This window comes from Vulpes vulpes, chromosome 3 (genome assembly GCF_048418805.1).
Source record: "Vulpes vulpes isolate BD-2025 chromosome 3, VulVul3, whole genome shotgun sequence".
In the NCBI taxonomy this organism is placed as follows: Eukaryota; Metazoa; Chordata; class Mammalia; order Carnivora; family Canidae; genus Vulpes; species Vulpes vulpes.
Window position 1 is genome coordinate 40,714,729 of NC_132782.1, and position 21,611 is coordinate 40,736,339.

The 21,611-nt window shown below is 37.0% G+C and overlaps 1 protein-coding gene across 21 annotated transcripts in view; it reads right to left on the reverse strand.

Annotated features, from left to right (window-relative positions):
* Positions 1–21,611, reverse strand: part of LOC112926656 (thrombomodulin-like) — a 104,870-nt gene that overhangs the window by 70,194 nt on the left and 13,065 nt on the right. For 13 of the 21 annotated variants that reach the window (XM_072752290.1, XM_072752289.1, XM_072752285.1 and 10 more), the window contains exons 2-5: positions 16,081–16,224; positions 11,755–11,832; positions 9,063–9,256; positions 6,594–6,796 (exon numbers count right to left, since the gene is read on the reverse strand). Coding sequence is in view for 19 of the 21 variants with exons in the window: in XM_072752285.1 (XP_072608386.1) it covers positions 6,594–6,794 (201 nt within the window). In the remaining 2 variants the exon portion in view is untranslated. The other 8 variants (XM_072752288.1, XM_072752279.1, XM_072752286.1 and 5 more) reach the window with 5 other exon arrangements.

Sequence of the window (21,611 nt, forward strand, 5' to 3'; positions counted from 1 at the left end):
TGCTATTATTAGCAGAGATAATTTAAAGTAGTGGTTACAATGCCACCGTGTAGGGGGATCCTTGCCCCAGTGACCAGGGACGGTTCCCTTGAAGCAGAACAAATTTATTAACAGGACCTCTTTTCATGTGAATATGTTCCCATTTGGATGATAAATTATGTGATCTTCTCTCAAACTTCCTGTGGCCTCTGAGTCCTTTCCCAGACAAACGAAGCCCCAGGTCTCTCTCTGTCTCTCTTTCTCTCTCAGAGCTTTGGTCTTCCTTGATAGGCCTCCCCTTGTTCATCGCACAGCACTAACTTCCCTGGATTGGCTTCTGTGCTTTACTCTTCTGGGTTCAGCACATAGAATAGTGGTTTAAGGAACAGCCCAGACATAATAGAATGCTTAAATGTGACAACTGGGTATATTAAGAAGATATAACTGTGAAAATAAGCAGAGGGAAAAAAGGACATCTGGAAGAAGTAACATCTTTTGGCAGTCCAATGTCTACTCAGGGTTCATTATGCGCTGAAATGTGCCCTCTCAGATTCATATGTTGGAGTCCTTTCACTCAGCACCTCAGAATGTGACCTTACTTGGAAAGAGGGTCACTGCCAGTGTGATTAGTTAAAATGAGGTCAGGATGGAGTGAGATTGGGTCTCTAATCTGATATGACTGGCATCTTCATAAATAGGTGAAATTTGGGCATGGAGAGACTCACATTGGGAAAACACCCTGCGAAGATGAGACTTAAATGACCACAAGCCAAGGAACTCTGGGAGGCTTGGAGAGGCCCGGAACTGATCCTTCCCTAGCCGCTTCAGAGGGATCATGCCAGCCAACACCTCGATGCCAGACTTACTAGCTCCAGAACTGTGAGGCAATACATTGCTGCTGTTGAAGGCACTCAGTTTTTGGTAATTTATTACAAGTCTAGAGAATATGGGGTTGCAAATTCTAGCTTCCAAGTGCCAGGTAAGAGGCGTTAATAAATGAAGCCTTGAGTCTGAGCAATAAGAATTCTGAAGAACTGGAATGTGTATTTTTTTTAAAGGTGGTCACATTCAAAGTGGTAACCACCATCACCTTTGCCATCATCTACTCTTTGGGTTTTTGACCAGATGAACTATGATTTAAATGGTTTTGCCAAAACATCTGATATTACTTATAAGATATTCAAAACTTATTATTAAAAATGGGGCGTGTCTTGTTACCCTAGATGAATAATAATAGAATGCTATTTTTGTTTCTTGGTGAGTTTTCTTCTCCTGGCGTATTCTAGGAGGTATATGACATTCTGGAACACACCATCTATACCTGCATTGTTCACATTTACCCACGCCTTTCCCCCTCCCTTTCTGTTTTGCTTATGCAATCCTAACCTTTCTTCATGACCCAGGTTCAGTTTTCTACGATGCCTTCCCTGACTCTCTTATTAGAGTATTCAGTTTACTCTCTGTTTTCAAGGGGCATGCCTTTTATAAAGCAGATAAGATCGATGGACATTCAGTTAAAAATACGAGATAAGATTCCAAAAGGTCTCTGTTATTAAAAAGCAGGTCATGGTATTACTGAGGTTCACTGAGGAAGGATTTCCAGAGGAGGGCATGTGAAACAGGCAGAGGAACAGGGCAGAGATTTCTTAGGCTCACAGGTACTTGTACACAGCTTCAAGATGGGGTGGTGGGCATCTGGCACTGATTCACTAGGAGAAATCCTAAAAGTTTCTGACGGGCTGAAGTATTTATTGGTGATTGCATTTTCTTGCAACTTTTGCAAAATGTGATTGATGGTCAAAATGCAAAATGAATAGCCGTTTTAGAAATCCTGGGGAATGATATTGCTTTGCATTAGAACACAGAAATAAAAGAAAGTAGCTCTGGGCCTTTGATATTCAATTCTCCTAAAGTGTCAAATGTCCATTTGAAGGTGCCCGTGAAATCCTCTTGAGGTAAATAACAAGAAAAAAAAAAGTGATTCAGAAATAGTTTTCTTTCATTCATCAAAATCTAGATTCTATAATGTCAGGAGGCTAAACAAAGACTAGAACGTAAACCATCATATATATGATAGGACTATATAAAATGCTAGGTTTTTACCCTCTTCCTCTAACATATTTTTGGTACTTTTTTAGCCTTCTTGCTTCATGTAGAGGGCAAATTATTGCCCATGACTTACTCAGGTGACAAAACCTCCCACTGCGCACTGAGCCACACATACAAGCACCACAGACCCTGTGGCGATGGCCATTGTCAGTGTAGTTACACTTCCTTTTGCATTTCTTCCCAAAGAATCCTTTTGGGGGCTCCTGGAGGGTCAGAAGGACTCACAAAGCAAATATTAATCCACATGCAAAAACGTGCAAGAGCTGTTGCTATATGAAATAAGGAGACTGTAACAGGTAAGATGTGTCCAATGTAATTGGACTGAAGCTAGGGAGACTTTTTTTTAAAAAAGCACAGATATGGTTCCCTACCCTCTGTTTAAAATTCTACAATGACTTGCCATTGTGCTGTCAGATCAGAAACTCCGATCTTAACAAGACCTATGGGCCCCTGTACCAGCTGACTTCTGTTGTATTAACGTCTCCCCGGTTGTTTGCTCCACCAGCTGACCTTCTGCACGTTCCTCTGGTAAACCTCACTCTTTCTCACTTGAGAGTCTGGTAACAGGAGGCCCTCTCGGTGTGGGCCCTCTTCCTTCACTCATCCCATGTCACATCTCCTCATTTTTCCATCTTCAGCTTAACTTCAGCTTAAATGTTACTTCTCCAGAAGTTGCTCCCTGGCTCATGCAGTCTGTTTTTTCCTCCCAGTCTGACCTCCAAGCACATATTAATACATTAATATTTAAGTCTTAATACCTACCAACATCTGTAACCTATGTCTGCTCTGAATATGACTGTAAGTTCCACATGGAAAGACCAGAATCTTCTTTATTTTCCAACTTTTTTTTTTTTGCTACTGTATCATAATACCTAGCATACACGCTGCCTTACTACTTCATATATATCTTTTGAATAAGTGAATAAACATTGTTCAGGGGCATAAATAACTGGAATGCTAACAGGAGTCTTTCTACATCTCTCAGAAAGGGAAGTAAACTTGATTTCCATATCTCCAGTTCTGTGATCTGTGAGAATCTAATAAACTCCCCAGGATTTCTAGCAGTCTCCAAAGACTCTTCTCCGCATTGACTGCATTCAGCTCTTGGGCTTGTACAAGCAGTTTCTTTTTTGTGCTTTATCTGCTCATGCTGAAAATATGGCCTCTTCACTGGTTTCTATGTAAAATCCACACACAGCACTCATAGGCATTTTGTGAGATTTTTATCCCTCATTTCTCCTGTCTTTTTCTCTCTATATCATCTCTTTTGCTTCTCAGATCTTTCTTTTCCTCCCTAGTTTGCCCAAAGAGCCCTATTTTTTTCTTCCTTTTATTATGCAGAGCAAATAAATTCTAACTCCTATGTCCAAACCTATATACACAAACTCAACTTTTTGCTTAGCAGAAGAAAAAGCCTTTCTCTGTATCAAGATTTATCCTGCTTAGATATATGTGGTATCAGTCAAAGCAACTGTACGTTTGTATCCATAGACACCACATTTTTTCTTCTTCAGAAAAGGCTATCTTGAAAAATACAGATGTAATTTTCATTTGAAGATTTTATTTATTTGTTTATTTGAGGGAGAGAATGAGAGTGGAGGGAGGCGTAGAGGGAGAGAATCCTCAAGCAGACTCTCCACTGAGTGGGGAGCCAGACAAGGGACTCAATCTCATGACCCATAAGATCATGACCTGAGCCAGAACCAAGAATTGACCAAGAGTTGACACTCAACTGACTGAGCCACCCAGGTGCCCTTAGATGTAATTTTCACTTATTTTATTTCTTATTAGAAGCTTCAAGAAGTTAAGGAGCTATGTCATGTGACTAGCACCAGCTGCCTTCTATAAACAGTAGGTTTTCCCAGGAACTCTTGGAGGGGGAAGTACTGGCACTGTCCAGAGGATCATGGGTGCATCCATTCTGACAATCACAGATGCTGCTAGATACTTTCCCATGCGTCTCTGGAGAAAAAGCTATGAAGAAAGTGGAGAAGGTGAACAGGCAGTGTAATATACTTGCGATACAATTGGAGAAAGAAATTTTTGTCTTTCTATCAGAACGCTATAGGGAATTAAAAATCTCTGTGGGTTGCAGACCCATAAAGAGTCACAGGCATACTTCTAGCTTGGATGGCATAATCATTCCTGGGGGGAATTACAAATGCAGCTAGTTAAAATGATGGTCACTGAAGAACCAAGGTCCTTATGAAATGAACAATCAAGATTCACCTGCAAAATTACCTTGTTCCTTAAACTCTAACACTCACATTTTCACAGCTACCTAGATATCTTTGTTGTGTAACTGTCATTAACCTTAATGAGAAAAAAATGGCACCTTCTATTTTGAAAAATGGGAAGAAAATATAGGAAAAAAATGCCATGTATTTTTAACTGGGAATGAATGCAGCTAAGACTGGCTTGAAGGTCCCAAGGTATTTTGCATTGTCAAAGATTGATGAAGTCAAGCAAACAACTGTTTTCTTTGATTTGTTGGGTTTTTAGGAAGTGTATAGTATTCCATTAAAAAAATAAATTGGGGAAAATGCAACTTAAGCAAATACAGCTGTTGAGATGATTTAAGTAACCATTTTAATTGATATTTTATCATAATTGGCTAAATATTATAAAATTGTACTTTATCACCTTCTCTATCTACCTACCCACACCATTCCAGATACTAACATGGAAACTTGGCTTCTTATTGACTTTTTTCTTTTCTTTTGAGCCTGAATATACTATGCAATGGAGAAAGAAAGGAAAGAGAAAAACAAAAGGGGATAGGAAAGAGAAACTGGGAACATGGTTGAAACCTACCTTGTTGATTTATATGTAGTAAGTTTTTTTGAATTCTTACAGCAAGATTTTCCAAAGCTAAGGAAGAAATTATCCTATCTTTATTTCAACAAATTCATCTTCAATATTTCTATATTAATTGTGTATCAGAGAGGTTTTATTCTGATGTATTTGAGATAGATTTTTAGTTTCATTTCCCATGCTGCCATGTTAGAAATCAAGGGTTTAGAAGATACATATTTACCAATGAAATGGATTTAAGGGAAGTATTTACTTCCTAATAGTCATCAAACCACATTTATTTGATCCTAATTGCATAGAGCTGAGTGCATCAAGTTGCAGGTCAATATAGCTGGGTGTCTCAATGCCAACTTTTATTCATTTGTCCATTCATGTACTGGGTGCCTTCCCTTTGGAGAAACATGGATAGGATCTGATAAATGAACTCTGAGTCTAGTAGAGGAGATAGAATAGGAGATAGCTAACTCTAATTCAATGTAGAGAGAGAGACAGTGACTTGCAGTCCACCAAAAATAGCTGTGGCTAGACTAGGGTCATCAAATAAAGCTTCATGCAAAAAAAAGATAAAAGAAAAAAAAAAGCTTCATGCAACAAGCAGCAATAGACAAAGACAGCAGTTCAGCAAAAGACACAAAGCTGAAAGTGCAAAGCATTAAATAGTGAGTGGTTTAGTTTGCTGGAAATAAGTTGAGCAAAAAGCTATGATTAGGAAAAAAGAAAATGATTTATGAGGGCCTGATTGTAGATGCTTGCCAGAACTATATTAGAAGTGTGTGCTTATGTATCAGGAAATGGGTCACCCTTAAAGTATTTTGAGCAGCATAGGAACATGATCAGAGGGATGCTTAAGGAAGATCCTCGACACTCTAACTAGTAGTTTTGGGTAAACTACTTCACTGTGTTCTGACTCAAGTTTTGCATCTATCTTGTCATCTTTCTTCCCATATGCGAGGGGTTCAAAAGAAAATCTGCTCATATCATCTTTCCAGCTAATCACAAAAACGAAGGAAAGAAAACCCTCTTGTTAAAAAAATTTATAAGGGAAATTTTAAACACAAAGAGGAACCAGTCCATATATTTTGATTTCAGTACTTGGCAATTTTCTCTCCTACAAGTACCTCCATTTAAAATGCAAAGGAAAAGATGTATTCAAGGTATCACTTTTCAAATCTTTGATATTTTTCTCCTGAGAGACATAAGAAACTTAAAAGTGTCATTGGCTTACATTAACACATTTTTGTAAAGAAAAGGAAAAGAAAAAAAAAACACAGACAAAATGAAGCAGTCAAGTACTTCCATTAATTGCACTTTGTAACACAAACCCTTTTTTTCTTCATTGGGAATAGCTTGCCAGGGCCTAATGATTTATTTAAATGGAGGGATTTTTATAGGCCTAGAATATTAGGATCCTTTATTAATTTTTATGTTCCGAAGATATACAAGATACAGCACATCAAGTTGCCCAGGTAACACAAAATCTCCCCTTTTAATCACATGTTCAGTTTAAAACCTCAGCATTTCATAAGCATTCTTTATGCACAGCAAATAAATTAGCTTCTCATCATATCAATTGTTTACCTTGTTAAAACGTTTTAGGGAGAGCACACATATAAGAGAACTCATCACAGTACTTTACTAGTAGTAAAGGAGAGCTCATTAGCCTTTTACCAATTCTCCAGAGTATGACTTACTGTGCTGCAAAGATTATCTCCCCAGTCATCTGGGCAAGAGCACTCACTCCTTCCTTCCAGGCATCTGCCTCCTTTCCTATGGTCCTCACAGCTCACACTGCTATTGTGTCTGAAGGTGTGATCTTCACCCACTGAATGATGATACCATCTTAGTTGGTTCATACCATTTATATCACTGGAAATGGAAATGAGACGCTTCATTCCTCAAAAAACAAAAAAAAAAAAGAAAAGAAAAAAGATCCTTGGGCATATTTCCTAAGCACTTACAGACAAAGAGAATAGCAAAGCAATAGCAATAATATATTTTAAAACAGAGCTTGGACTATAGACCCTAACCACTATTTAGGAGAGTAAAAGAGTAAAAGAGAGTAAAAAGGTAAAGAGAAATTACCGTTGATTCCTGAACACAAAAAGAATCAATGCTTCTGGCACTTTGGTGCTCTTCCTTTCAGGCTGGCTGGCTGGCTTGTTTGTTTGTTTATTTATTTATTTATTTATTTATTTATTTATTTAACTTATTTATTTGAAAGAGAGAGAGAGAGTGAGAGAGAGAGAGCATGAACAGCAGGGAGGGGCAGAGGGAGATGGAGAAGCAGCCTCTTGGCTGACCAGGTAGCCCTACATGGCGCCAGATTATGACCTGAGCTGAAGGCAGATGCTTAAGAACTGAGCCACCCAGGTGCCCCTGTGCCCCTCTTCTGGGCTTTTTTAAATGCAAAGCTGTTGTTTTCTCTTCAAAGAGAAAACATTTAATATTGACATTTAATATGCATGCAGACAAGTGCATAAAACTCAAGCGTACACTTCATACTTTTTTCTCCACGATGTAAATAACCCCTTGTAAATGCCATCCAGGTCAAGATACAGGTTGTTACCGGCATCGCAAAAACTCAAAGGTGATTTGATGATTTCTTGATCATTAGCTTCACAAATTGAGTGCTATCCAGATTTCTGTCACCACAGATTATATTTTTCTTACTTATGAACTTCATATAAAAGAACTTTATATAAAGCATGCAGTCTTCAGGATCAAATCCCACATCGGGCTCCCGGTGCATGGAGCCTGCTTCTCCCTCTGCCTGTATCTCTGCCTCTCTCTCTCTCTCTCTCTCTGTGACTATCATAAATAAATAAAAATTTAAAAAATTTTAAAAAAATAAAAAAAAAGGCATGCAGTCTTTGATATCAAATTTCTTTCTTTCAGTAGAATGTTCGTGGAACTTACCCATATTGTTTGCATGCTAGTTTATTTCTTAATGGCTGTGTAGTTTTCTATTGCATAAATGTACCATAATGTGATTTTCCATTCTATTCCTCAGGGAAATTACTTTAATTTGAATAAGGATGGAGAGACTTGATTTCAGTTGTTTTAAGGAACATTCCATTTTAAGTTTTGTTCCTGTTTCTAGGTCAGATCTTTCAGACTTCCTTTTTTTTTTTTTTTTTTAATTAACTTTTATTGGTGTTCAATTTAACAACATACAGAAAAACACCCAGTGCTCATCCCGTCAAGTGTCCACCTCAGTGCCCGTCACCCATTCCCCTCCAACACCCGCCCTCCTCCCCTTCCACCATGGAAAGCCTGTCCTGTTTAGCCAGGTCTCTATTCTGTTTCTCTTCTGACTTTTGAGTGGCCAAAGAATCAGGAGTTTAATTAAGAAACAATAAAACATTTCCATTTTTATACAGACACATTTTTTGGTATTATTCTTATGGACTGACTGACCATAGCATTAAAATATTTCTGCCATTTTAACCAACTCTTCCTAGAGCAATCATCCAGCTTCGATAGTGTTAAAATGCCATGAATAGAGGGAGAACAAAAAGAGCAGCTCTGTTTTACAAAGAAAAGAAAAAAAGAGGCAGCAGACTGGCTGCAAACTGTTACTTTTGAAAGAGGGTATGCTAATTTATTTTGATCAGAAGTGATTTGATGCTTCAGTTCTGTTGCGTGGATGTTTAAGAGAAACTGCTCACATTTTTAAAGATATTTTTCTTGGTCCACTTTAGCATAATGAACAATTGCTTCTTGGCATTTTAAAATGTAGAAAGAATCTAGATTTTAAGGCTATTTGAGGTAAATTTCAACTATATAATAATGACTTCTAGTGGAGTTTTAATAGAAGAACCACAAGGTCCTAATCCAATCCTTCTCCCTGTTATGCTAATCTAAGGAGAGCTTCCAGCTCTATTTCACCATATGCACTTCCACAGTCCCCCCTCCAACTTGCACCCCCACCCCTACCCATACCTACATGGAAACCTTTATTGTGCAAAAGGAAGAAAAATAAAGGACGGTGAATTTGATAGGAAGCAGTGAAGAACTAATTTTGGTCCCACTTTTCTTGCTAACATATCAAAACATCCGATGGCATTAAATATTAATAATGAAATTACCTTTAAGAGAATTTATGTGCATTGCCTAAAAATAAAGAGGTGGGTATAATGAAATAAAATTCTCTTACTCACTAATTTTGCTCAAAGCAGTCAGTTCTCCTCAAATATGTGTTTCCTCCTCATCATCATCTTCTTCATCTTCGTGCGCGGGAGGCACAGAGATAGTGGCATCATGAAGCAGTTGAGGTGGGCTCTTGAATCGAAGACCTGGACACCTTACAACTTCTAATTCTCCCGCTCTTCCTCCAGCTTGCCATCATCTAAGGCTAAGGCCAAGCAGAAAAAGGCCTGGATTCAACACGATAGTTAAAAGAAGGAAAAACTGAGCAGTGGTTGATGAGAGAAATGAGAGAGTTTGAACCAGACAGCCGAGGCAGGGGGCGACTGGAAGGTGCAACTCTTTGAGAAGGCCCTTTCAAAAAGTCTTTTGTAAATGCAGGTGAGAAGCAGCAAGCATGAAGTTGAAGCCACAGCAGCAGACTGAACCAAAGGAAAAGGAAGAGCTCAGTCTGTGAAGACAGAATGGGGGAGGGCAGGTTGAGGTAAGGGACATGTGGTCTCTGTTGCTCTCCAAGAACAAAATAAGGGTTGAAGTAGTTTAGAAGAAATACAATAACATTCTTCACAGGGACTTACAGATGCAAGTTTTCCCATCACTTCCAATTCTGCAGCCTTCTTCTTCTGCAGCCTTCTGTGGGGACAGTCTTATGTCCCCAAAGAATTAATACACAGCTGGTCATAGACTATACTGACATCCAGACAGACTCTCCTCTGTGTCTAGGACAATTTAAATAATGTCTGCTTTTAGGTGTGGAGAGATAAAATAGACATTATGACCTCATGGGCATAATTCTTCTCCCCTTGTCACCTCTATCAGGCTATATACCAAGGGTTTGCCATATAGAAGGCAGAGTCCCTGAATTCTTCCTCAAGTATACCCTGCCAGTTACTTTTCCTCCACTCATTTCCAAGTTTACTGTAGTTCATCTACATAGACAAGTTCTTCCTGAAATCTTGATCACACGATTTTGATGAAGAATTTACAACTTAAAAGAAATTCAATGGTCTGAGTGCACCACTTTGTAGAATGTTCATCACTCTTGAATTATTCAGTATCTATGGTGAAGCATTACTCCATGTGTAATTCCGTACAAGGCTTGTGGAAAATTTTAGAAATGAAAGAGCCCCAGCCTTGGTCTCATTGGGCTTAACTGATGGCGTATATGTCCACATCTGAGCCCAGACCCTGGTCAGTGTGTTTATGATACTAAAAGTTCATTTATAAAGCTGAGTATCTAAGTTTTGCTTCAGATTTTGGATACCTTTTCCATTTGGATGTGTGTACCCAAGTATGTACATTCACGCCATACAATCATCTCTTGGCTCACTCTACTTAAAAGCAGATGGTACATGAAATTCAATTTTTTTTTGGCCCTGCTAATTGGATGGAATGTGGCAAATGGTAATATACTCTACTGTGTTTAGAATATATAGATATAGTTTTGCATTCTTTGCTATTATCTACATTGCAAGGCTGGGAAGCTTGGCTATCTGTATGAAGAAACATATCTATCATCCTCAACAGAGTGCAGTAATTTATTTCTTTAAGCAAAGAAACACTATTCTCTCTGAGGCATTAAAGCCTTCATACATGATTTTACCATTATTGAAATAGACATCAATTCTCTAATCTTTGCTTTTATTTTAAAAAAACCCATGGTTCAAGATAATGATAATATTGATCCGAAATGAAAATTTAGGTATATTTAAGATAAACTTTAAGAAATAAATTACAGCAATGACTTATATGAGCCATTCGTAATAGTATAAAAAAGGGTGAATTAATCCTACTCACCTAAATTTCCTATGATATTTAAATATATATACATATTTAGAAAGCACCTGAAAGGTAACTGAATCAATTTTAACAAATAAGTTAGAAGATTATGGGATGCCTGGGGGGTTCATTGGTTGAGCATCTGCCTTTGGCTCAGGTCGTGGTCCCAGGGTCTTGAGTTCGAGTCCCACATCGGGCTCTGAACAGGGAGCCTCATTCTCCCTCTGCCTATGTCTCTGCCTCTCTCTGTGTGTCTCTCATGAATAAATAAATAAATAATCTTAAAAAAATAAGTTAGAAGATTGTAAAATGACTCATCTTAAAGCTTGGATTAGCTAGATTAATGTCAGGTATGTAAAGGGTTCAGTACAGATTTGGACTGTGGCGCATGAACTGGGAATCCTTTTGCTACAACTCCCTAATTAAAATGACTTTCAGTAACCATGTCTAATTCCAGTCAAGCTTGCCATGAGTGATTCCTATGGCAGTGTGCTACGGCCTACTCAAATCTCTTACTTGCCCGTATATATATTAAATTAGGTAAAAGGGATTATGAGCCAATGAATATTATAATAATAATAACTACTTTCAGCGGAGTGATTTCTTGATGTCAATCACAGTACTAGGCCCTTTACATTTATTACTTTACCTAATTTATCCACTGATCCTATTACTGTCTTCACTTTACTGATGAGGACCTGAGGTTCAGGGCAGTTAGGGTCGTCCCAGTTCATATAGTAGTAAATGGTAGAACCACGTACAAATCCAAGTTCCTAGAGTGTCAAAATGTTCCCTTTCTTCCCCCAACACTTGGCCTCAGAGGTTCCTTCTGCCTTGATTCCCCCATCACATAATGGTTTCGTGTTAGATCTCAGGAATTTACTATCACATCCACCACCATCAGGACTGATAGAGCCTTCCTGTTACCTTCATAGCTTCCTAAACAGTCGACGACGACGCAGAGTTGGGCACAGCAGCGTTCTCCACTCTCACATTCATCAAGGTCTGAAGGGGAAAAGGACATTTCTGTTATTTAAGGGACAGGAATTGAACCAACCTAGGGAAGTATCGAAAAGCCTCACTTCTAAGTCACAACTGTTCTACAAATCATTTTCTGTTTCTAGGGCTACGCTGTACATACATCAGAGAAACTAGAGAAACTATAACACAAAAAGAATGAGGCCCGCATTTGGGTTTATGTTTCTTGCCTGCTTCTTCTTATGCTTGTTATTTATTTTTAAAGTATGTAAATAATCTCCAAATGCATTTATAAGCACAGGAAAGGAGTTATCTGCTATTTTCCCAGTTTAAACAGCAATCTGACTGAGTCAACAGAGAGCCTGAAGAACAATGACAACAACAAAAACAGCTTGAGAAGAGCCAAAAAAATTCCATTTAGTGAGTGTTTCATAGCTGCAAAGCGGAGGTAGTCTTAGCTTCCATAAGGTGTTTACTCTTCTAGAACTTCAGATGAAAGAGCATTCCCCAAGCAAAAGGATTCCACGTGACTGGCAAGAGATGTGGTAACCACAATTCAGAGAGGGTAGAAAGTCACTGTAAATGTTAGGTTTTAAATGGCAATATTTCAGGGCATTTGCTTGAACTTTTTGATGTTGCTTTGACTGGATGGATGAGGGGGGTCTAGGGGCTTTGATCACCACCGGTGACACCATTACCCTGGCAGGACTATCAGATAAACAGTTTTCTAAGTGATAGTCTTTAAGTCTCCTTCGACACACTATCTAGAATTCTATAATTTTGAATGTTGCTTCCTAAGACAGAATGGCCTGGAGGAAAATAAACATGCACTGGAAGATGTCAAATTGGAACCTTTCCGCTACATGATATCTGGCCTGAGTTTTGAGGTGATCATTTCTAGCATAATTGGCTGAGGAGTAGCATCAGACTCTTCACCCACTATTTCCTTAGGCTAGACACCTGGGGATTGTGTGGTCAGGGTTTTTGGCTATTTGCCCTTGGTTCAGTTTGACCCCCTCTGTTTGTTGAGCTGTTAAGTTGGGTGGCCTGCAGTGCTGACTTTACTAAATTTCACTGTTCTGTAACTACACGAGCAGCCACAGATATAAAAGGTCAGTGTCTCAATTAACCTTAGAAAGGGTACTAATGTAAGAAATGCAGATAAGAAAAAAGAGAGAAAAAATGCAATCAATCAGCCAAGGTGAAGGGTCACCATAAAATATCTAAATGAGGGTCATTTGGACACAAAACACTCTTCTGCCTGCCAAATGTCATAAGTAGTGCTGCTCACAAAATTCTACATGATATTTTTGCCTTTTTAATATTAAACCCTTCTTTGTCCTTTGGATTAAAGAGCATGAATATAGGAGACCAAAACTTTTTTTAAAAAACTCAGTTTCATTTCATCTAAAACACTATCCTTTAGGTTTTTTGTTTTTTTTTTAATTTTAAGATTTTTTTTTAAGGTCTTCTCAGATACCACCAGAACCTTTAAACATACAGGTCTCAGGATTCCCTGTTCTCAATTAGCTAGAAGCAGAGCTGCATCACATAATTAGAATATTAGTTCCTTAGTTTATCATTTTATGATCCATTTGGATTCTTCTTCTATTATCATTCCTCTGGGGCTAGTTCTAGCTTGTCTAATCCATAACTTCCTCAATCTGGAACTCACCTGAAACCCTATCCTTTCTACCTTATAAGCCTTTCTTAAAATGCCCTGTCTCCCCAATTTTTGCATCATATGTTTCCCAAATTCCTTGATTTTTTTTTTCTGATCTTATTTGGTGAGATTTGCTTGCTTATTTTTCCCTTTTAACTTTCCTCACTCTATTTTTTCCTACATAGGCCAATATGCCAAATATTGCAATGTTACAGAGAAATTCACCTGCACATAAAAATTTAGCCTTAATAAAAAACGGAACATTAATTGTAACTAGGCAAAACAATTTGACATTTTAACTCTAATTTCAGAGAAGCATCAAAAGTAAATAGCAAAATTACTTGAGCTTCTGTATCTGTTCCCCATATGTAACCACTGAACAGAGCTCCAAAAGTTATAAATAAAAAATATTTTCTAGGGGCGCCTGGTGACTCAGTTGGTGAAGTGGCCAGGTCATGATTTTGGCTCAGATCCTGATATCAGGATTGTGGAATCAAGCCTTCCATCAGGCGAACAATGAGTGCTCAGGGGGGAGTCTGCTTGAGATTCTCTCCCTCTCCCTCTGCCCCTGCCCCTGCCCCTGCTTATTTGCTTTCTCTGAAATAAATAAATAAATCTTAAAAATATTTTCTAATATTTAAAAATTGTTAAAATGTAGGGACTTTATTGTTGATCAGATACTCACATTTTAGACAGTTGTCTTTCAAATTATATTAACACATCTCTAGGTTTTAACCCTAATAAAATTTGCACTTGGGTAAGACTAAACATTTGCAGATTGGATGACTGATTTTCACATCTATTTGTATATTCAAATATATTTTAAAAAGCTAATCTTAGAATAAGCTAAAAAAATTATTTAGTTTCCTTTATGCATGAATGTTTTTACAAAGCATACATGGCCTTAATCTGCTCTCAGGCAAGTAAGCGAAGTATGCAGATGAACACTCCGAACAAATCATTGCCTTTAGTGAATATTTGGACTTAAGGAATGAGTATTATTTATTGTTGGAAATGAAATAAATTTGAGCCATAAACAATTTAACATCATGTTGACTGCTAAAATATCATAAATATGCACTTTTCCACATTTTGACCCTGGCAGATGTTATTTATTTATTTATTTTTTGTCTAGCCATAAATAATAGCTTTGCTGAATTGTACTTTTCAAAGAATAAGGAAAGACACCAGATTGTAAGTTGCAGAGGTTTAGCAAAATTCCAGTTTCTCTTATCCAATAATCAAAATGGGAAGATAGGTAGGAAGAAAGGAAGGCAGGGAAGGAGGGAAGAAAGAAGGAAGCCCTTTACATTTTTCAGAGATAAAAACATTAACAAGATAGAAACATATAAACTTATTTTTCATTACATAAAAAGTGGCAAGAGAAACAACCGGTTTCATTAATATAATCACTGTAACTGGGAAAAATGCACAAAGCAATGTTGGATCAAGAAATAACATGTAATGAGATTGTTTTGGTTAAATAATTTATGAAACCAGAATACTTCAAAATCTCTAAGTTCACTCTGTCACATTGTAGTGCCAAAATAAAAAATCCCAAATACTTAGACCTCTGAAATTCACCTCTTCTTTTATTATACTTCAATTTGTCTCTAATCCTATTGACTAGTATTAAGTAGTCAAAATTGTTTTTTTTTTAAGATTGTATTTATTTATTCATGAGAGACACAGAGAGAGAGAGAGAGAGAGAGAGAGAGAGAGGCAGAGACGTAGGCAGAGGGAGAAGCAGGCTCCCATAGGGAGCATGATGAGGAACTTGATCCCAAGATCCCGGGATCACGACCTAAGCCAAAGGCAGACTAACACTGAGCCACCCAGGTGCCCCAGTCAAAGATTTTTTCAGTAATCATATTATGATTTTTAAGAAAGGTGACATAAAGTATCACAAAAGAATCGTATCAGAATTTCTGAATAATGACAAATTGCTTTAGAGGCTTATAGATTCGCAGAACCAAAGTACATAGTAAAACAGTTTGATGCTCACTATCCCTGTTTGTAGGGATATTCTAGATTAAACACTTCATACAGAGCAGTGTCAGGGTGGAGTTCATTCTTAGATTCCCATTTGATAAAAGTTCTAATAATATGTTGAAAATGTTATCCATTAAGAATGGGTTTGAGCTGGGATTTCCAAAGAATAATATCTTTTAAAGTTTTCTTTTGGAATGTAGTTATTTGCCATACCAAAGTTGAACACTCACCCAAATCATTACCAAGTTAAACATCAATGCACATGGTTTAGTTTCTGCTTGAGGTAAAGTAAGGTACATGTGCTGTTTGAATTTCAAATGACATTAAATGGTTAGGTAGGCTATGCAATATTTTCTTAACATAAAACTATTAAGTCCACATATTTTGTTAAAATGTTTTAAGTCTCCTTTAATTTCAAAGTAACCATCTAAACATAATGATGTCTTCTGCCAAGTAATCTTTCTTTTGCATTTGCCCAGTAGCCAGAGATACTATTCAATTTAATTCTCCTTGCAGTTTGAGAGACATGGCTCATATTTACAGCTATAAGTATGTATTAGAGAGGAAAGGGCTAAATGAATCCTGGTCAAATTCTGAAGATGACATTTACCATACATTACCTATGCATGTTTTTTCATCTGAATCAAGCTGATGTCTCTGGTTGCAGGAACAATGGCCACCCCCTGCCCCAAGTACACGTTCACAGTAATGGGAACAACTACAATTGTTCTCTTCACAGCAATTGACAATTTCCAATTCAAATCCTTTCCAAAACAAGTGAAAGAGAGTTATTAGCATAACAACAGAGAAACCTGAATATATGTCAATAATGGGTACACTCTCTGTTAGAAGGATGACAAATTTCATTGGAAATTTATCAACACTCTACACATATAAAAGTAAAAGTCTGCCGGCAATTAGGCATTGTAAATGTCTATACCATATCAAAATACTAATAAACCTATGAATAATGTTAAATTGGTAAAGTGATGCAGAAAAGTAATGAATCCACCAGTGATTATTAACATTCTTCTTAAAAGACAGTTACCTCTGGGAATTCATAGTATTTTCAGGATATAAAAAAATATGCATATTGAATCAAATGATCAGAACGCAAATAGGTCGTTTGCCAATTAACACATCTGTTCTCAAGCTAATGGTATGTTATTATCTGTCCTTTTTAGAGGCTATAAGTACATGAAAATACTTTTAAAAATAGCTTTAGAACAAAAGCATGAACACAAAAGCAATGAATGAGCTGATCATATGTGACTAGTATCATGTTGCTGTGCTAATCAGTTTTGATGTATATGAGTGTCACTTATTACATAAACATACTATTACTTCGAAAAACAATTTGCTGATCCCAGTACATGCTACTAGTTGGAAGTATTTTGGGGGGACATCGGTCTCAGCATATGGATATTAATTGTCCTGAGTACACAGGCATTATAATCCATCATTTCCTAATGAGGAAATGAGAAATAAATAATGATTTGAATCACTGTTAAAATATAGAATTTGGGGAGTGCCTGGGTGGCTCAGTTGGTTAAATGTCCAACTCTTGATTTCGACTTAGGTCACAATCTCAGGCTCATGAGATTGAGCACCAGCACTGGGCTCTGCGCTTAGCAGGGAGTCTGCTTGTCCCTCTCCCTCTGTTCTTCCCTCTGGTCTCTCTCTCTCTCTCATAAATAAACAAATTATTTTTAAAATATGGAATTTGGGTACTCTGCTATTTTCACCATTGGCCACTGTTCTTCTTCATTTGTATTGTCTGGGCACACTTCTTCTTAATGAAGAGTATCTACACTGGTTCATTTCTTTCCATTCTTAGTTCCGGAAAGAACAGGACAAGGGTACTTGGGATTGTGGCATCCTTTAAAGGCCTATATTATCATTCAAACTGCCTAGATCTCTGCTATAGTTCCTGTACAGTTATAGCATAGATCCTCTCTGATCCCCAGCCTCTAGTTGAAGGTAGGCAGCCGCCTTATGTGCTCCCAGAGCATGCAGGGCACAACCCTGTGTTCATCCCTCTAGCCACCATCATCTTGCATTACTCAGCACACAACAGATGTTCAAAAATAGGTTTTAAGTGATTGAATAAACAAAAGGAAGGATTATGCTAATCAATTTGTTACTGAAAATAAGAACCCCTTTGGGTTTAGAAACAGCTACTTTAGCACTGAGGAATTAGAAAGCTAAAGCAAAAAAAAAAAAAAAAAGCTAAAGCAAAGATTGAAATAATGAAGAACACTGATATATTTTTTACAATACACTAGCATATACTCTTTAGGGAGATGTATTTTAAATTTTGGCTCCTATTCTTGTTATTTCCTGTGGACAATGAAGTTCTAAGACTGCTGGTGGTAATTTAATTTAAATATAAATTGCATTGCTGTGATCTTATTAAAAAATGCATGGGACTAAAACAAGTGCATACTTAGATCTATAACTGCCCACTAGAAGTAAGCTGAGATTTTGTGTTCTTGATACAGGTATAAATAATTCTCAACCATCTTACTTTAAAAAAATATATACTCTAAAAAAACTTTAAAAAATGATCTTTGTAGTTTCTCACAGGTAGCAATAATCATTACTTACTCAACATATTAAATATACATTAAATATATATAGAATTTAAGTTCGACTATATATTGCTTGGTAATTTGGAGGAAGTCTTAACCATGCTGGATCTGGACTCTTCCAATTTCTAATCACAAAATGCTAATGGTTCATGTATAGCACTCTAGGAAAATTTAATGTTTATGCTATACAGTGTTTGGAGAGCCTCTGAGGAGAAATTATATAAATACAAAATATTGTTTTCCTAGGGAAAAGGTAAAATAATATTTTCCTAAAGTATACTTTTATCTGAAAGACACATAACTCATTCTTAAAAATTACCATGTTCTGAAAACACTTACTCCACCTACAGGTTTTGAAAAAACTCAAAACACCAGTTTTCACCAAGAAAGTTTAGTGTGTCAGTTAGTAAATATTGAGGTCTAGTGAGAGCTGCACAAAGAACTTAGCCAAATATTCACATAAGGGAAATAAATGTAAAAATACACTTCTACTAAATGTATTCTACTCTAGGGCAAATTTCCTTCCTAAATAAATTCTACAGAAAGCTTGTACCTCATAAGTCATTAGCAATAATAGCCCCCTCTGTCATGATAACTGAAAACGCACCGTCAGATTGCAAGAGATTTTATTTCAGACACTTGTAAAATATACTCCTCTCTTAAACCTCTGGCTACATTAAAAATCAAAATATTAATAAGAAAGAAAAACCCATCCACATTTCTCTCTGCTTGAAAGGACTCCTCAGGGCACTGAAAGAAAGATTCACTTCAGAAGTTGTATCCTAATTAGTAGTTAATTCTTCTCTCCTGTCTTATTTAGTTTGCTCTTTAAAAGACAAATATCACCATAGTAAAATTGCCTTGTCTTTAAGCGATAAAAACATACCATCAGACTTCAAGGCTACACTAGCCACCCAAGCATTAAAGAAACAGCATTTTGTGCAATGGAGGAGAATGAAGAATTTAGTGACCCTAAGAATGTCTCTTCATGAGAAAGCTTACAGAAGAACACACAATTGTTTATTTATCATGATCATTATTCTTCTTCCTTGATTAAATTGTTAAGTAGATATAGACATATTCAAGTACAGGAGAAAGTTAAAAGGACTGTATATTTGGAACCTAAGGACCCCAGTTCAAGTCCTAGTGCTGGCACTTAATTAATTTTGTGTTATTGAGTTTTTGTCCAATACTGAATTGATAGTTTCCTAAGATGTGGAGAACTGGGAAGAGCATCTTTGAAACTGAAACTGGAAATCAGCAGTTCTGTTTTGGGCCTGCTAAGTTTGTAATGTCTACCAGTCAAGCAAGTGGAGATGTTGAGTACATACTCTGATATATTCACATGAAGTTAAAGGAAGAAGAGAAATGAAATGTAAATTGGACATTGAAAGAAGGGGCAGAGATTGAGAGGAAAACCACAAAAATATGAAAACATGAATGAGAAAGAAAGCATTTCAAGAAAAAACAGGGATTAGTCCATTGTGTGGAATGCTGATGAGAGGTCAAGTAGGATAAAACCAGAGATATCAACAAGCATGGAAGTTATGGGTGATCATGGTTGGGTAGAGATGGAGATCTGATTAGTCAGGGATGATAAGAGAGTGCAAGATGAGGAGGGAACATTGGCTAAGAGATGAAAAATTTTAATGTGAAGTGGTTCAGATTGAAGCTTAGGAGGGAGTGGGGTCATAGGAGGGTACTTTAAAGATAAGAGATACTGTACCAAGTTGACATGCTGAGAATGATCTGTTAGGTAACTGCAATAGCAAAAATATTGACAGAATAAGAGAGAATGGAATATGAAGTATAGTAGAGAAGATGGCCTTTGGTAGTCCTAGGACTACTTCCTTTATATGAACATGAGTGAAATCTTTTTCATAAGATTCTATGGGGTATTTTTGGTCAATTGTTAACTTAACTGATAGTTTGCATCCACTTGCTTGATGACGTAAGAAACAAGCTAAGAATAAAGGCAAAAAAGGGGATAATATAAAAATTTGGAAGAGAAAGAGAAGATGTCAGTATTCATTTTTGATGAGGATGGAAATAGACATATTCTGATAGTGTAGATTGGTCCAGTCATGCTGTATAATCATTTGAGATCTGTGATCCTGAATTTAAAGTAAAACTAGTTAACAGAGTTCTGCTGTGAGCACAACAAAATTTATCTGCTAAGGCATAAATATGAAGTAGGGAAAGAAGAGAAGAAGTCACTGGGAGAAAGGTAGGGTCTAAAGATGAAAGAAAATGTATTGTTGATTATATCATGACTACATAAGAAGAGGAGATGGAGAAATCAGCCAAAGAAATAAGAAAAAAAAAATTCTGTCATTTGAAAACAAAGGGAAGAAGAAGAGGATGCATGTATTTGGGAAATACCGAAGTTGAGAAAATGGAATTTATATTAGGCATTTTTAAGCTTAGTAAAGCAGGAAATGTATTATTTATCTACAGGTTAAGTAGTGGATCAGTGGAGAAGACCTGCAAAAAAAAATAGCTGTAACAGTTATTAATAACAGCTAAAGTTTTAGCATATTTAACATTTTAATATATTCATAATAAGATATATTAAATTGCCTAACTGAGCCTAGGTGAGGAAAGGCTGAGCTTAGATGAGATGGATCTTTTTTTTTTCAGGGAAGAGAAGAAGTAAAGGGGTAGGGGAATGAGTCAGTGAAGGAGAATACAGTGAGAAGCAACTGCTTAAAGAGGCATGATGGAAATGAGCAGAAATGGGAAAGGGAGGGGAAGGTGACATGAAACATACACATTAGAGTATCTGATGTGTCAGGTATGGTAACCTCAAAACTCATTGAGTTTTACATTGGAGTTATTAGTGTTCAATAAATATTGCATAGCAGAGGTGATGAAAGTAGGAAGACTCTTTACAAAGCAGAGCTTTACGTCCAAAAGAGCCCCAAGTCACAAGCCCTGAGACAGTCCTTGCTCTCTGCACTGTGGGTCATTATGCCAGCCATTGTCTATTGACTCTGGTCTCTTGTTTCCTCAAACTACAATGAGGGTGTTAGACTTCTAACATCCCACTCTTCATTGGGTGATGGGCATTAAGGAGGGCACTTGGTGGGATGAGCGTTGAGCATTATGCTATATGTTGGCAAATTGAATTTAAATAAAATATTGAAAAAATAAAATAAAATCCCACTCTCACTCCACCCCAGTGGAAAACAATTTTAGGAGCTTCTGCTTTGGCAAGTTATTCAGTATGGTTCTTTTGTTTAGTACTCTTGTTTAATATTTGTAAAATGCTACACGTTTCCTGGGCTGCTTTTGCTGCCATTTATTGCAACACTGTTTTCCATCAGCTCCCAGTTCAAAGCCAGGATGGCAGGCACAGATGAAAGATTCCATTGTATTTGAACAGTGATGGCTGCGGTGAGCCAGCCCTTCAGCATGTTTATTCATATTTGCAGAAAGAGTTATATAGCAGCTATGTCTTCAGAGCTCAAGTTGAGATTTATCTGTAAACTATAAAAATGAGCTAAAGCATTCCCTTCTTCTCAACCCTAGACATCAAACATAACAGTAAAATACCACAT